Here is a 17,822-nt window from a genome sequence, read left to right as displayed (position 1 = left end):
GGTGATCATGTTCTCAGTCAGGGCCTACCACGGGCTTTAGGGACCATGACCTTCTTGGATCAGGAACGGAAAGGCACAGCCAGAGCGAAGCAAGGGAGGGCTGTCTTTGTTTCATTTTGATTCAGAAGTCCAGTAATTATAGTACTTCAAAAAAACTGTTCTGTTCTTTCTAGAACCCTAGGAGTCTTCCAAGGAATGATGTATTCTCCATTAAACCATGATAATTTAAAGTGCTTGAAGTGTGTCACCATCTGTTTTCTATTGGAGTTTCCCCCAGATAATTTCAACTGAAAACAGTTGCTATTTATGTCATTGAGATACTTGTATTTGGACGTTAGTACAGCTCCTGGAAGTTCATGGTTTTGGACCAAAGCTCTGGGAATCAGGAAGATTTCTGTCCATTTTCCTAGTTTCTGATTGACGTAGATCAGGGTGATACATACAGAAAGCAGAGGAGGTTCCATTAATCAACAGAAATTAAGGCATTGTTGAATATTGAAGGTATTTTTTCAGTATTTTTAAAATTTATTACTTTTTTTCCAAGATAAGCCTACTTAAAGTTAAGTAGGCACATCTTAGAAAAAATAATTATAAATTTTATAAATACTGAAAAAAATACCTTCAATATTCAACAATTCTTTAATTTCTGTCAAGTAATGGAAGCTCCTCTGCTTTAACTTAAATAGTTTTATGTGTATTTGTAAATTAAAGATTTTCCCACAAGTATAAATCACATTGTCTTTGCAAATAACAACGTATATAGCAGATATATAACTTGGATATGTTTGGGAAAAAAGACAATTCCAATCAAATATTGACAAAAGTAAGAATTAATTTGAAGGAAAACAAGATTAGGTTCACATACTCATTCTTCCTTCTGTCTTTTTAATTTTTTGGTCAGTTCCAGTCTCTCAATTTATCCCTCCTTTCCCCTTTCCCTCTTGGTAACCATATGTATTCCACATCTGTGATTTATGTCTGTTTTGTAAATAAGTTCATTTGTACCATTTTTTATATTCCACATGTGAGCCATATCATATTTGTCTTTCTCTCTCTGACTTTCTTCACTCAGTGTGACAGTCTCCATGAAAGTATTTTTATATAACTCTACTTTATCTAAAGAAGTAACCAAAAGTTAGCTATCAAGAACTATTAAAGAATTAGCTATCAAGCTAATTCAGCAGAAGTTTAGATGTTATCAGTCTCATTTTCCACTAGGACAAGTAAGTACTGTCTTTTGACTAAATCTTTCCGTCTTCCATTCAGCTAGAGCAGTGATTCTTGCTGGGGATGGTTTTTGCCCCCGAGGGCATTTGACACTGTCTGGAGACATTTATTGTTCGTCACCCCAGTCAAATTGGGGATGGGAGAGAGAGTGCTCCTGGATCCGTGGACACTGCTGACCATCCTACAATCACAGGGCAGCGTCCACAGCAAAGACTTACCTGGTCCAAGATGTAGATGATACCCTGCTGGGAAACTCTGGGCTAAAGGGAGAGAATAATGAAGATGACACTGAGGAACAAAACCAGTCCTGTGCTGAAAGAGAATTAAAGGGGACGCGCCTACACTCTTGAATCCCGAAGGAAGAGAGTTTTCTAGCTCCCAGGAGGGGAGAGAAAATTCTTAGAGTTCAAAGGATGGATATTTGGATTTACAAGTTGACAAACCTCCTTAAGGCCATAGACTGTTCATTTGTGAAGAGACTATTCAGTTATTTCCCTTTAAGGTTTCATTGTCTCCAGAGGCTACTGAGTAGAAAGGGTTCTTTTGGGAGATTGACATATATACATTACCACGTGTAAAATACACAGCTAGTGGGAACCTGCTCTATAGGGAGCTCACTGCATGCTCTGTGATAACCCAGATGGGTGGGATCTGGGTGTGAGGGTGATGGAGGTCCAACAAGTGGGGAGATATGTAGAGATATAGCTGATTAGCTTTGTTATACAGCAGAAACTAACACGATGTTGTAAAACAATTATATTCCAATTAAAAACAAAAGATTGTGAGAACCAGTAACAGACCAGGAAAAGAAAGAAAGGGTTCTTTTTAAGAGTGTAAGAAATCACGGCTGGGGAACAATTCTGACGTCTTTGCAGCAACCCTTGCCTTGTTTAAAGATATATGGAATGGAAGGTTGGGGCTGAGTTGCCATGATCCACTTTTCAGCATTTGACTTAGTTGAAAGACCCTGATGCTGGGAAAGATTGAAGGTAGGAGGAGAAGGGGACGACAGAGGATGAGATGGATGGCATCACTGACTCAGTGGACATGGGTTTGAGCAAACTCCGGGGGACAGTGAGGAACAGGGAAGCCTGGCGTGCCCTAGTCCATGGGGTCGCAGAGTCTGACACAACTGAGTGACTAACACACAGCCCTAAGATATTTTGGAACGACTAATTAAACAGGCCTGCAACACAAAAAGCAAACTATAGTAGAGCCCGAAATCCAAGTTATGGAAGTGGAACAGCTAACCTTTCTTATTGGTCTTTTAATAAAAACTGATAGATAAGTCCTTGATCATTTCTATAATTTCTTGTACCATATTAATAACTTCAGCAGAATTTAAATTGAGTTCAAATCAGATGCTCTTGTCTTTTAACAACTCCTATATTAAGCATATAATTAAAATGCTCCAGTTTAAATATTTTCCCCAAGGTTTTAACTGCTATAAGTTTCACACAGTGATGAACCAGAGTCTTCACGAATGAGGGCTCAAGCTTTTAAGAACTTCAGGTAGGGAAAAGGGATTTATGACAACTGGTCTAATTGATATAAAAGAGGAATGGTAAGAGATTGCTTTTAATTACTCAAAAGTCTCTTGAAATACCGTATTAGCCCTTGATCTTTTAAGTCACTAACCTGCATCAATATTTGACCATGCTCTCTCCTTTGGGAATGTGACTTGGTAAATATTAAAGAGAATTTCTTAGATCAAAAGGAAGCTTTCAGTCACTTATGTGCTGGGAGTTCACATGCCCTGGGCTGGGAGATGCTGGCTTTTACCCTCTGCAATTATATCTATGATCTTAAGAGAGATGGTCTGATCACCCCAACCTTTGCTGTCTTTGATAACCAGCTTGGTCTTTCTTAGAGTCTGTTACTTAGAAGGAAATTGAGAGAAGATGTTATAGAGAAGATGGCATTTAATGAGGCTATGGAGGACGGGAAGACTGGCCCACGTCTCAGGGTGTCACAGATGGGAGAGAATGGTACCGCTCACACACACCCACCCTCCCTACCACTCATCTCCCTGCACTATGAACCTCACTTAACCAGTTGAACTGCACCCATATTTCCCCATTTCCTGAGCAGACATAAGAAAGAAGACCCTCTTTGCTATATGTTAGAATGGATTCCAGGAAGGTTTTCCTGGAATGTCTGGGTGCAGAGTGAGAAGAAGGGACAGAAATGTTTCTTTTTTGCTTCTGTGATGATTTAGTTGTGATCATTGTCAAAAGAAGGAAATTTGGGGAAAGAGAATGCCTACCCTGGGTCACTGTGACAGCTACCTACTGAAGCCCTGGGAACCTATGAAGGCAGAGGTGGCTGGCATTTTCAGCATCTGCTGCTTGCAGAAATCATCTGCTTCCCTGATTGGTCTGGTGTGTGTGGGGGAGAGATGTCTTGAGGGTATTTTCATAGGGCTTGCATGGAACGGGACTTCACAAAACCAGGTGGCACATGGGACAGAGGGGGTTCTTGAAGAAATGACAGCTGATGAAACAGGGCTGCTTTTGATGATGTTGCTGTACACACCGTGGATGACAGCTAACTTTTATTGAGTACTAGGCATTTTGTAAAATGATCTATATACATTATCTTATTTAAGTCTCAGGCTAACCTAACAACATATGGTAAATAAATAAATAAACCATTTCATTAAAGAGGCTGAATTAATTAACATTTTAAGGAGAATGTTACTAGTAAGTTTCAATTCTGGTCTTGAGTTTGGGCAGAGTAAGTGGTGTCCATGACTGTGCTACATGGTGGTCTTATTATTACTACTCTTAAGACTTGCTGTCAGGGCTCCGATGGAAGAGCTCAGGAAGGGGAACCCTGCAGCAGGAATCCAGAGAATTCCTGTGGACCTGGCGAACCCTCTTCACCCCACACCTGACCCACAGAACTGCATCCTGCTGCCTCATGGGGAGGCGGTGTAGGTGATGTCTCCTGGCCTAGGGCTGGAACCACTTACTGGACTCCTGGAAGACTGTATTGAGGAAGATACGCAGACCAGCCTTGGATTAGTGAAAAGTCAGCACTTGCTCTGGGCTTCCCAGGTGACTCAGTGGTAAAGAATCCACCTGCCAATGCAGGAGACATGGGTTTGATCTTTGGATCGGGGAGATTCCCTGGAGAAGGAAATGGTAACTCTCTCAAGTATTCTTGCCTGGAGAATTCCATGGACAAGAGGAGCCTAGCAGGCCACAGGCCGTGGGGTCAGGAAGAGCCGGACACGACTGAGAAACTAAAGAAAACAGCGCCAACACTTGCTCTAGGTGAAGTGGGAGTAGTGAAAGGCATGCCGCGTGTTTTTCCTTCTTTCATTAGGACTTAAGTCACTGGGGAGAGATGGATAAAGAAGTATGGTTCTTTAGAGTTACCTCTTCACAGCTAGACTCCAGTCATTGCATTGGAGAGACGTGAAGCCATGAGATGTTGGTGGTTGGAAGAAAAACAAGAGACGGTAGCCTGATGAGACTAATGTGCTTTGAATGAGGCTCAGTGTTGGGTTAGTGGGCATAGGGTCAGTGTTGCCTTTACTAAGGGCTTAGATGTGTCCAATACTATTCTAAGCACTTTAGTCTAAACTAAACATGTAACTCCTTTAAAGCAACAACTGTGATGATATCCACTGTTATCCTCCATTTTACAGCTGAAGAAATGAAACAGAGAGAGAGTAAACCACTTGTCCAGGCTTTGAATCTAGGCCATCTTAACCATTTAAATATTATCCTCTCAAACTTTATCAAACCCAGAGATGAATGCTTAAGATGAGACTGAAGCAAGAACTGAAATGATACAGAGTAAAAATAATAGGTAAACAGTACAGTCTCTTGGGGATAGGGGTGGGATGCTTGGACAAAAGACCCCAAAACTGTTAAATTCTGATGTTTATTTTTCTGCATATTGTTTTTAAAATGTTTGAAAAGCACCTCACTGCATCATAGACAGTGGACACCTTTTAAACAACAAATTCCTCCACCCCCACCTTGGCCGTGTACAGTGTATCTGCGTTCACGGGAGCTGTTGGGGAAATACGAAGCTTTTAGAGCATCTCCGGGCTCAGAAATGGAGAAAAGGAATTGGCCACGAAGGGAAGCACTGTCCCCATGGGACAGGTTTGCACTTAGTCCTTCCTTCATCCATACAAGCAAATACTTCTCTAGCACAGCCTTGTTGATGGTGGAGCAGGAAGTCACAGTGCGGAATCCTGCCTGCCTGGAGTTGGCACTGTGCTTGATGTGCCGGTGGGAACTGAGGTCATAAAAATACGGTGGGACCAGATAGTGGAAGAATTAGAGTACCAGAAGGGCTTCCCTGATAGTTCAGTTGGTAAAGAATCTGCCTGCAATGCAGGAGACCCGAGTTCAATTGCTGGGTCGGGAAGATCTGCTAGAGAAAGGATAGGCTACCCACTCCAGTATTCTTGGGCTTCCCTTGTGGCTCAGCTGGTAAAGAATCTGCCCTCAATGTGGGAGACCTGGGTTTGATCCCTGGGTTGGGAAGATCCCCTGGAGAAGGGAAAGGCTACCCACTCCAGTATTCTGGCCTGGAGAATTCCATGGACTGTATAGTCCATGGGGTTGCAAAGAGTTAGACATGACTGAACATCACGTTCACTTTAGAGTACCAGCGAGACGACTTTGGAATTTACTTGGAAAACCAGGTAGAGGTATATATAGGGAGGGGATGCCCTGAATGAGGGAGCATTGAAGGGGGTGGGGGGAGAGGGGAGGGACACCACTGTGTCCCCAACAGGTGCTATTGTAACTAATGTGGGTGCTAGCCGTGGGGGCAGACAAGGGGTATAAATCTGGAGTCTGTAACGGAAACGGAAGCACACTGCCTTGAATTGGTTGATAAAAGGGAGAGAGTCAGGAGGGTTCCGACTCTTCAATTCTAAGGGTCAAGAGCTACAATGGTCATTAATAATCAAAAAGATGGTCATACTGAGTTAAGTAAGTCAGACAGAGAAGGAGAAATATCAAATGACTTCCCTTATGTGAGGAATCTAAAAAGACATGTTACAAATGAACTTACTTAAAAAACAGAAAGAGACTCACAGAAGTAGAGAGTGAACTGATGGCTGCTGGGGGGAGGATGGTGGGAAGGGATAGTTAGGGAGTTTGGGATGGACATGTGCACACTGCTGTATTTAAAATGAATAACCAACAAGGACCTACTGTGCACAGGGGTCTCTGCTCAATGTTATGTGGCAGCCTGGATGGGAGAGGAGTTTGGGGGAGAATGGATACATGTATATGTATGGCTGAATCCCTTCACTACCCACCTGAAACTGTCATTGTTAATTGGTTTATGAAAGTGAAAGTCGCTCAGTCGTGTCCGACTCTTTGCGACCCCATGGACTATACAGTCTATGGAATTCTTCAGGCCAGAAAACTGGAGTGGCTAGCCTTTCCCTGCTCCAGGGATCTTCCCAACTCAGGGATAGAACTCAGGTCTCCCGCACTGCAGGCAGATTCTTTACCAGCTGAGCCACAAGGGAAGCCAAGAATACTGGAGTGGTTAGCCTGTCCCTTCTCCAGCAGATCTTCCCGACCTGGGAATCGAACCGGGGTCTCCTGCATTGCAGGCAGATTCTTTACCAACTGAGCTATCAGGGAAGCCCCTAATTGGTCTATATTCCAATACAAAATAAAAAGCTTAAATAAGTAAATAAAATGCTTGCTCCCTGAGGGGATGGCTTAGGTTGAGGAAACAAAGGTTAAAAAAATAAGAGTAATAAAGGAGGGTGGGAGCTAGTGTGCAGCAGAGAGAAATGTTCACTTTAGACGGTCCCTCTTGCCCAGCCTCTCCACTTAAAGTGATGTCTGCTCCTTCACCCTTGAGTTTCTCCTGCTCCTGTGTTTCTTTCATAACTGATGGCAGTTAGATCTTGTTTATCTGTACCTGTTTGGTCTGGGTGTCCCCACACTGGAATGTAAGTGGTGTGAAGACAGGACCATGTCTGCCAGGTGCCTCCTGCCCGGGACAGAGCCTGCCACAGAGTCTTGGTCATCTTCATTTAGACAAAGATACATCTTTGCTGAAATGATAAGCTAGTGGGTTTACCTTAGCACTTTGGTGAGAAATAAAGCATACACCTGAGTTAAAATATGCAGGAGGAAGGAAATAAAAGATTCAGTTGGTACTTTAATAATTAAACTAAATTTTGCTGCCAAGTGATAAATACGGCTAAGTCAATGAAATATGCATCAGCGAGGCAATCGTGCAACCAGAACATTATACAACTTGATTGCTTGGGATTGTTTAAAAAAAATCAGTGAAGATTAATCATTATAATAAGGATAAATACTCAGAATCAAAGAAAGATGTTTGTTCAAGTTTGGCTGTAATGCCTTCATGGTATTAATAACAGATTTGCTATTTTTCTCCAGCCTTCCTCATTCTGGTCTGGTTGGTATTCGTCTCTCAGTCCATTCTTTTCTTCTTTTGAAGCTCAGCTTCAGCTACCCACATTCCCAATAAATTACATAGGGATATGGATCAGAAACCCTGGCTGCAGTCATGGTCAGAATCATCCTTTGCAGTGGGTTAGGGGGACACACTTATCACTTTGTGGGGTGCTCTCAGGGCTCCTGTAAATCTACACTTCCTCCTCCTGGTGTCTCAGATCCTTCCAGGGACTTTTATTCCTTCAGTGCCACCTTGTCTGGCCTGAATTTTCACATGTTCCCCTCTGTCTGTGGTGCAGGCCCAGATCTACTCAGATTCATCACTCGTGTGTGCTCAACCACTGCAGTAGACTCAGGCTGGTTGAGAATGGGATGACTAATTACGTGCGTGGACCACTCCCACTCGCTGGGTCCTCAGGAACATCTCTGGCTCACACAGGCATGGTTCATTTCCAGTTGCTTTCTCCTCTTATGGAGCAGTGGTTTGATGTTGTCTGCATTGTTATCAAATACTAGAGCAGTTACAGAATTCAGCAGCCCTTTGCAAATTCAGAGGACTTGTCATTTACTGATTAAAGTGCCTTTAAGTGCTGGTCAACTTCAGCTGGTTTTCAAAGAGGGGTATTGTTCACTGCCAGCTGTCTCCCACAATAATGGACAAGAAGGGAGTTCAGTTTTATTTTATTATATTATCTTGTTTCATTTTATTTTTTGGTAATTCAAGACTTCTTTCAAAGGGGAGTAGAAAGCTTCCTTGACGCTTCATACTTCAAACAGATGAATCACTTCCCAGCCTGGATAACAGCCGAATTTCCAAATTGAGATGTTCACTGAATTATAAATTTCATGTAAGAGAATAATACCAAGCACAAAAGGATTTGATAAAAGGGCATTTGAACTCTGTAAATGATACAAAATATTCCCCTTCTTAAGAATCTTTAATAAATTGTTAGATTAAAGATGCTGTGTGAAAGATTTGATGTTCAACTTCCAGCGCAGTTTTCAGTAGGTAGATTATTCTGGTGGTATGTCAGCAGGAGGCTGAACGTTAGCTAATTCCATGTGAATTTAGTGATGTTGAACATTTTTTCATGCCTCTGTTGGTCATCTATATAGTTTCTTTGTAAAAATGTCTATTCAGTTCCTCTGCCTATTTTTAATAGGGTTGTTGGGTTGTATGAGTTCTTTATATATTTTGGATATTAACCCATTATTGGATATATTATTTGCAAATATCTTCTCCCATTTGGTAGGTTGTCTCCTAATTTTATTGATGATTTCCTTTGCTATGCAGAAGCCTTTTAGTTTGAGATAATCTTGTTTATTTATTTTTGCTTTTGTTTCCCTTCCCTGAAGAGACATTTCTAGACCAATACTGCTAAGACCAGTGTCACAGAGTGTGCACTGCCTGCGTTTTCTTCTAGGAGTTTCATGGTTTCAGGTCTTATATTCATGTCTTTAATCCATTTTGACCTGATTTTTGTGTACTGTGTGACAGTGGTCTAGTTTCATTTTTTCTGCTCCTGTGCTTACTTTTAAATCTGAAAATTCAGGATACGGTGTGCCTCCTTTCAGTGGAGTTTCATCGTTTTTGTACTGTTTGTGTGAACCAAATGTATTTCCTATCCCTGTCTTTTGTTGTTTTTGTTCAGTCCCTAAGTCATGTCTCACTCTTTGTGACCCCATGGACTGTAGCACGCCAGGCTTCCCTGTCCTTCACCATCTCCCAGAGTTTGCTCAAACTCATGTCCATTGAGTCATTGATGCCATCCAACCATCTCATCCTTTGTCGCTGCCTTCTCCTCCTGCCCTCAGTCTTTCCCAACATCAGGATCTTTTCCAATAAGTTGACTTTTCGTATCAGTTGGCCAAAGCATTAGAGCTTCAGCATCAGTCCTTCCAGTGAATATTCAGGGTTGATTTCCTTTAAGATTGATTGGTCTGATCTCCTTGCAGTCCAAGGGACTCTCAAGAGTCTTCTCCAACACCGTAGTTCAAAAGCATCAGTTCTTCAGCACTCAGCTTCTTTATGATCCAACTCTCACATCTGTACATGACTACTAGAAAAACCATAGCTTTGGCAACTTGGACCTTTGTTGGCAAAGTGATAGCCCTGTTTAGAACTATTTAAAACCTTACGCAGGACCTTCAGAGAGCTATAGGGCATAGGTTCTATGTTAGGAAATAGTCTTTCTTCTTCCTTTCTAAATACTGTTTTGTTAAGAGACAAAACAGATTTTACTCATTGTAAACAGACTTTCAGGTCTTCAGAAGAAGGAAAGCAGCCATGTCTTACTCTAAGGGGTTGAATTAAACTCCTGAACATTTGAACACTAAAGCCATTTTCATAATGTTATCATTTTGATGCAGGCCCTATCTGCATAGAATGTTAGGGCTATCCTTTTAAAATGATGGAAACAAAAAACTTTAATCTTTCACTACAATGCCGTATACATCTTCCAGCTGTCAGTGTGTATTTTCCATGGTAGACAGTCACGTTCCTAACTGGATAGTTTTCATCCCAACAGGCAGTAATCTCAGTATATTCAGGCTTTCTATTTAATTTGGTAGATTAGTCTTTGCAGCTGTCCTCAGAGGTACATTTAGAAGATTTATCCTTTAATAGGAATAGATGGTGGTGTCATTGTCTTTAAGAGATTACAGATATCACCAGCATAGTAGGTTTGAAAATTTATAGAGGAGAAAAAATGGGCCACGACCATTCTGGCATTTAAATCTGACACAAATCCCAGTATGCCCTGTCTTCAGAGCAGCCCATCAGAAAGAAGCTATTCTTTAGACACAGAGCCTGTTTCTATGTTGAACAGAAAACTGAAATGACCAGTAGACATCTTCTGCCTTTGTAATAAGCTGGGCTTTAATGCAGGGTCCTCTTAATTTGATGTTGTGGCTGCTGTTTAGTCGCTCAGTCATATCTGACTCTTTGCAACCCCATGGACTATAGCCTGCCTGGCTCCTCTGTCCTTGGGATTTTCCAGGCAAGAATCCTGGAGTGGGTTGCCATTTCCTTTTCCAGGGGATCTTCCAGACCTAGGGATGGAATTTGCATCTCCTGCATTGGCATGCAGGTTCCTTACCGCTGAGCCACCAGGGAAGTCCCCTTAGTTTGATGCAGCCTCAGCTCGTCAGATCAAAAGCTTCATGAATTTCAAAGGGATTCTCTGCCTGCATGCTTCTCACCCATCTCCCTTCATCCCAAGGCCCTTATTCTGAAGATGAAGTGAACCGGGTTTCAGGGAGCCCTGAATCCTCTTCTGGACCAGCGGTGTATGTGTGTGTGTCCTTACTCGTGTCTCCTCTGGGTCACTTACACTGGTTTTCAGAAAACTGTTACTCATCCTCTGAGAGTTATAAAATGAATGCTTATCGTATGTGTGCACAGCTTGTTGTTTAGTTGCTCAGTCATGTCCGACTCTTTTGTGATCCTATGGACTGTTGCCCACCAGGCTCCTCTGTCCATGGGATTTTCCAGGCAAGGATACTAGAGTGGGTTGCCATTTCCTTCTCCAGGGACTCTTTCTGACCCAGGGATCAAACCTGCGTCTCCTACATTGGCAGGTGGCTTCTTTACCACTGAACCATCTGGGAAGCCTGCGTATGCAGCTGATACACATCCAGAAAAGCAAATCGTGTGTGCGTGCATGTGTGTGTATGTAAAATCTTCAGTGGAGTGAAGCTGCTCTTGGCCTTGGCAGAGCCTGTGGTGTGTGGGTTTGGAGGACAGACTTCCCTGCAGGGACTGAAGGCAACTCTTTTTCTACATCTCGTCCCAGAGAAATGCTTTTCAAGGCTACTCATCAGGAGTTGTGTCAAGTTCTGATGCAGGTGGAAGCTTCAGGGATAGGTCGGTGGTGGTGCCCAGCAAGGGGGTCCATCCATTTTCCATGGTATTTTCATTAATGCACTGTCTGCCTCCTGCAGGTTCAGCCTTTGGAACTGAAGACCAACCACCTCTAAAGGCAGCTCTCCCTGCCAAAGACACACCCAAAGGGGCCGGCCGGGCGCCCCCTCCGGCTTCCTCCAGTGCGACAACACCCCGCAGGAGTTTGCTTCCAGCGCCGAAATCCACATCCACACCGGCTGGTAAGACATGCTGCAGAGAAACTGCAGTGGAGAGCCTTTTCTGCATTAAAGTCTTCTGAGAGCCTCTGGGTACATCAGCTGTTTGGATGGGATGACAGATGTCTTTCCGATGGCTTTTAATATTAGTGGTAATAATAGTACCATGATTCTCAAGGCACTTTCATCTATTCCTGTGTTTAAATTCTCAAAACTCCTTCTCACTCCTCCTAGTGACTGGTAACCCATAGAATCACAGTTTCCATTGCAAAAATAAAAAATTAAAAAAGGATCAAGCTCATTTAGGCAGATTTTGCTTAGGGAAGCAGGTGCTGATGAAATCTATCACTGGAAGGATGGTAGGAGCCAGCTGCAGACTGCACCCTGGGAGTGAGTACCTGATCCCTGGGGGATCACTGCTGCCTCGACAGGGATGCAGGGGTTCCGTCCCCCTGCTGGTTCCAGGCTGATGCCGTCCAAGCCGGGATGCAGGGATCAGCAGCTATGGCAGAACGCAGGCTCCAGAGTCAGGCGGTGCTTGCCGTGTCCAGCCCAGCAAAGCCGATGCCCCTCCTGACCCGGGAAGCTACTGACAGACACAGGGGACTCAACTGATGTAAAGGTGTGGCAAGTGAAGGTGCTTGTCAGCAGCTGAAGCTGCTGGGTGTGGCCCCCACCTGCCTTCTCCTCCTGTGTCTCACGCATGCGTGTTTGCCTTCAGGATGTCCAAGCATCCGGCCTGTGGCTTAGCCTCCCATCTTCTGCACTACATGTAGGAAGACACTGAGAGTGAGGGAGCCTGGGTGTTGAGCCTGAATCCACGGTAGATGGTTCACCCCTGTGGGTGTTCATTCCTCTGTATTATTCTTCTATGCTCCTGTGCTTCTGTACCAGCGATATATATACACACAGATGGACCTGCTTCCTAAAAGTAAACTTGTGTTGTACCTATTTTTTTCTTTGATGTGGACCATTTTTAAAGTCTTTATTGAATGTGTTGCAATTCTACTTATGTTTTGTTTGTTTGTTTTTTGGCCAAGAGGCTTGTGGGATCTTAGCTTCCTGACCAGGGATCAAACCCACATCCCCTGCTTTAGAAGGCGAAGTCTTAACCACTGGACCACCAGGGAAGTCCTGTACATTTTTCTACAAGTCACTTTCCTTACTGAAGGCGCGTCATACATAGAGCTGCCCTCAAAGTCAGTGCATAGTAGTTTTTCAGTGGTTGCCTAGTGTGGATATGCCATGATCTATTCAGACATTCCCCTGCCGGCAGGCATTCACTTTGTAACTGGCGTTTGCCACTATAGTTGATGCTTCAGTACATGTCCTTGAACAGGTGACATTCTTTCTACAAGATTGATCCCCAGGAGTGGGATGGCTCTGCTTGATGCGTTAATAGATATGACTGGATTCCCTTTCAAAGGCTTCATTTCCACCCATATTGCTGATAAGAATAGATCATTTTTAAAAAATCATTTTTAAAAAATATTGTCCATTTAATGAGAGTGAAATTCTGTCTCAGTGTTATTTTAATTTGCATTTCCCTGACCACTTCAATGGAGCATCACCTCATAATCCCCTCTGGTAACACGTAAATTGAACTGGTTTTCGTTTTGTTCTTCCTCAGTGGCGGAAAGCTCCCAGGGACAGTGACCTTGTCCCATTTATTTAGCCCAGTATCCCTGATCCTGCAGTCTCCTCAGTGACTAACTCCCAGTGGCTAGTTAGCATCTGTTTGTTAACAGTCGGATGAATCAGCAAATCAGTGGATGAACGTCACACGGCCATTGACTCTTTTGGTTCCAGTTTCTTAACAAGTTTGGTTGGGGTTTAAATAGAAAATAACTAGACAGGCCTACAGTGAGTTAAAATAGAGTTGTTGAATCAATCCTGTAGACCTGTGTTTATCAAATTTTAGTGCCTCAGAACCACCTGTAGAGCTTGTTAGAAAAGATTACTGGCTCTCATCCTGAGTGACTTATTCAGTGGGTCTTGGGTGGAGCCTCAGAAATTGCATTTCTAATAAATTCCTGGGCTTCCCAGGTGGCTCAGTGGTAAAGAATCTGCCTGCTAATGTTCAGTCCCTGGGTCAGGAAGATCCTCTGGAGAAGGAAGTGGCATCCACTGCAATATCCTTGCCTGGGAAGTCCCACGGACAGAGGAGCCTGGTGGGCTGAAGTCCATGGGGTTGCAAAGAGCACACGACGGAGCACATAGCACATAACTTAATACACATGAGGCTCTGCATTTGACTTTCCAAAGACATAAAACTTCTTATACATTTTCCCATTATTGACTTAAGGAGGAGGTGTTAAGGTGTTTAGAACAAGAGTTAACTACCACTATTTGCTAGATGGAGGACCCCACCCCAGCCTCTGTGTAAACCCTTGGCTGTGGCCCCTGTGAAATGGACTTATCAGGGGAAATGGTGGATTGGGAAAATGGAGCAGAAGATGGGAGATTTCAGGATATTCTCTTCTAACTTTCATCTCATTCCAACACCTAATTTAATAGCAATTTAAAAATTATGATTAAAAGATACATTTTATTACTGAATTTTAGCTTTGCATTTATCCTATAGGTATGAATTTTTCATTTAAATAAAATGTAGTTCCTAATTCCAAATCAGCTTTCTCATTGCCTTGTTCTGTCATCAGGCTAATTAAAAAGCAGAAGGCAGGCATGCAAATTACAGTTAAATTCCAAATAATTGGGTTTCTTGGGACTGTGGGGTATTTGGGTTATTCTAATTACGTGGGTAACACCAACCCTTGTTTTAACTCATGCTGGTATTTCTAAACTGTGATATGTTGCTTCTTTCCCTTGGTGATTCCAGGCTAATGATGGCAAGCTCTTGTGTCTTTGGATCATCTGTTCAATTACTGTCATCCATGACTGTAGATGCAACATGTACCCACAATAGAACATACCCTGGGGGTGCTTGGGCTGTTTCTTTTAACCTAAATTTCTGATGTGAGTTTTTTCTGTGAGTGACTTTTCTGGTTTGTTCATTCAAGAAACATTTAAATGCTTGCTTTAAGCCATAGGTGACTTAGATTCAAGAATAATTAGAATAGTCACAATAAGGTAAACAGAATTGCACACTAATAATTAGAGTGTCCCTTGGACAGCAAGGAGATTAAACAAGTCAGTCCTAAAGGAGGTCAACCTTGAATATTCATTGGAAGGACTGATGATGAAGCTGAAGCGTTTGGCCACCTGGTGCAGAGAACGGACTCATCTGAGAAGACCCTGATGCTGGGAAAGATTGAAGGCAGGAGAAGAAGGGGACGACAGAGGATGAGATGGTCGGATGGCATCACTGACTCAGTGGACATGAGTTTGAGCAAACTTGGGGAAATAGTGAAGGACAGGGAAGCCTGGTGTGCTGTTGTCCATGGGTCAGAGAGTTGGACACAACTGAGTGACTGAACAACAATAATTAGAGTGAGAACAAGAGGTCTGTAATCTTATCAGCTGGCTGTCAGTTAATTCTAGCAGACCAGGAAGTCATCCTAAGATGGATTAAGAGGGACTTCCCTGGTGGTCCAGTGACTAAGCCTCTGCACTCCCAGTGCAGGGGGCCCAGGTTCTATCCCTGGTCAGGGCACTAGATCCCACATGCCGCAACTGAAGATCCTGTGTGCTGCAACTAGACTCAGTGCAGCTGAAATAAATATTTTTTTAAAAGATGGGTAAAGAAACAAATGACCCAAAAAAGTTTAAATTAGATATAATAGACTTTTAAAATCACTTAATCACTTTCTCTTTATTTTATAATAATAAAATGATTATAAAAATATAATCATTTCCTAATTTGTTTATTTTGTAATCACTTTCTGATTTCAGCAAAGATACAAGGTAGCATGCAGTAAAAGGCCCAGAATAACAGAGGTACAAGGATTAAAAATCCAAGTAATAAAAAAGAGAATAGCCTGATAAAACTGGGCTCAGAGCTTCATGGCTGCAAGAACAAAAGCACAATTAGGGGAAAAAAATAGGGTGTGGCACTTTATCAGAAGAGAGAACTTATTTTTTAGCACAAATGTGTACGTACGATTTTAATTCTGTGAATTTTTTAAAAATTACATTGAACAACATAATGGACAACTTTAATTGTATATTTTTAAGCATTTCTTTTCTGATAATAAAATAATTGAAATAGTTTAAAATTTGGGACTAGGGAAGGCCTTCCTCAACATGATGTAAAAAACTGGAAACATTTAAAAAAATGATAGATTTAACTACATACAAATTTTAAACTGTCTGCAATAATGAACATCGTAGAATTAAGAAGGTTGATAAACTGAATGAAAATGTTGCAAAAAAGTCTTAATATGAAAATCAATAGAAAAAATACAACTTAATTTGAAAAATAGGTAAAATATATGAATGGGTGACTTAGACAATAGAAGAACAAAGTGGTCAGTGGCCATAAACATATGAAAAGATGTTCAAATCCACTTAAAACCTGTATACCTAACCTCTGTGCTGTGTTGCTTAGGCATTCTTACTCAGATGGAAGCCAGTTAATTACATTTTATTGAAATAACTGTCATTGAAAAATACAGCTTGAGATTGAGTCTTCCTTTTTTTAAAATTATCTTATTTTAAATGGAAGTTAATTACTTTACAATATTGTGATGGTTTTTGCCATACATCAGTATGAATCAGCCATAGGTATACATGTGTCCCCCCATCCCAAACCCCCTTCCCACCTCCCTACCTCTTCACGCTAGGTGGTCACAGAGCACGGGCTTTGGGTGCCCTACACCGTTCATTCATCAGCCTCCCACTGGCTGTCTATTTTACATACAGTAGTGTATATGTTTTCAATGCTCTTCTCTCAAATCATCCCACCCTCTCCTTCTCCCACTAAGTCCAAAAGTCTGTTCCTTATGTCTGTGTCTCCTTTGCTGCCCTGCATGTAGGATCGTCGGTACCATCTTTCTAGATTCCATATATATGTGTTAATATTCATCTTTCTCTTTCTGACTTACTTCACTCTGTATAATAGGCTTTAGGTTCATCCACCTCCTTAGAACTGAGAGAGTGAGTCTTCTTTCTGGGACAGTGCTAGTTATGCACACACAGCACCCTGATCCCCTACAATCCAGTCTGGATTCTGTCCATGTCCCTTCTTTCCCTGGGCTTTCAGTCACAGACTGAGAAATGATACACTGTACTCAGCAAGGTCTACTACCAGAATATCATCTTCCTATACGTTAATAATCATCTTTGCTTCCTTGACATCAGTATGACGACAAAGGAAACTGTCATGGATTTAGTGCTAATGGTTAAAAAAAAAAGTACAGAACACCCTCTCCATTGCTATATAAAGGGAAGAATTTTAGAAACTTAAATTTTAGAAACTTAACCTTAGTCTTTGAATGACTCTTTTTCTCTGAATTTTCATGAAAAGCTGTTCTGTTGTTCGTATGTCAAATACAGTGTCTCACCAGGATGTTGATCTACGTAATTTTGCACAAATATTCAGGCTTTACCCACTGACTTTTCTAACTGGTCTGTAGTTGTTGTAGCAAATGAGAGAATATATTCAGTTGAAGTGTTGATCTGATGATAGAATACTTCTTGGTCAATATGCCTTCTGATTGTGTCATGTTGACATGATGTATTATGGAAAATAAAATTCCTTTATTCAGACTCAGCTATATAGAAGGATTTCCCATGGCTATACAGAGAACGAACAGCTGATGTCATTGTTTCGGTTCCTCTCCCCCTAAGGAAAAAATTCTCTGGGAATAGTGAGGCTGTTGCTTTATGGGTACAGAAGCTCTACTTGTATCACAAAAATTATTTTTACTTCTTTAAAAGCAGGTTATTATTTCTGTATTAAAATCACAGATGTAGGTGTTTTTTTTGGCGTGTGTGTGTGCTCAGTTGCGTCCAACTCTTTGCAGCCCCGTGGACTATCCCCACCAGATTCCTCTGTCCATGGAATTTTCCAGGCAAGAAGAATACTGGAGTGGATTGCCATTTCCTCCTCCAAGGGATCTTCCCAACCCAGGGATCGAACCTGCATCTCTTGCATCTCCTGCATTGGCAGGCGGGTTCTTCACCACTGCATCACCT

The 17,822-nt window shown here is 42.1% G+C and overlaps 1 protein-coding gene across 4 annotated transcripts in view; it reads left to right on the top strand.

Moving 5' to 3' along the window:
• The window catches only part of MTUS2 (microtubule associated scaffold protein 2), a 371,881-nt gene that overhangs the window by 221,701 nt on the left and 132,358 nt on the right, over positions 1-17,822 (top strand). For all 4 annotated transcript variants that reach the window (XM_043477534.1, XM_043477531.1, XM_043477533.1 and 1 more), the window contains one exon: positions 11,589-11,750. In XM_043477534.1, the coding sequence (XP_043333469.1) occupies positions 11,589-11,750 (162 nt within the window). The remainder of the gene's footprint in view (positions 1-11,588; positions 11,751-17,822) is intronic.

This window comes from Cervus canadensis, chromosome 9, assembly GCF_019320065.1.
Source record: "Cervus canadensis isolate Bull #8, Minnesota chromosome 9, ASM1932006v1, whole genome shotgun sequence".
Lineage (NCBI taxonomy): Eukaryota > Metazoa > Chordata > Mammalia > Artiodactyla > Cervidae > Cervus > Cervus canadensis.
This window is presented reverse-complemented; position numbering and strand designations above follow the sequence as displayed.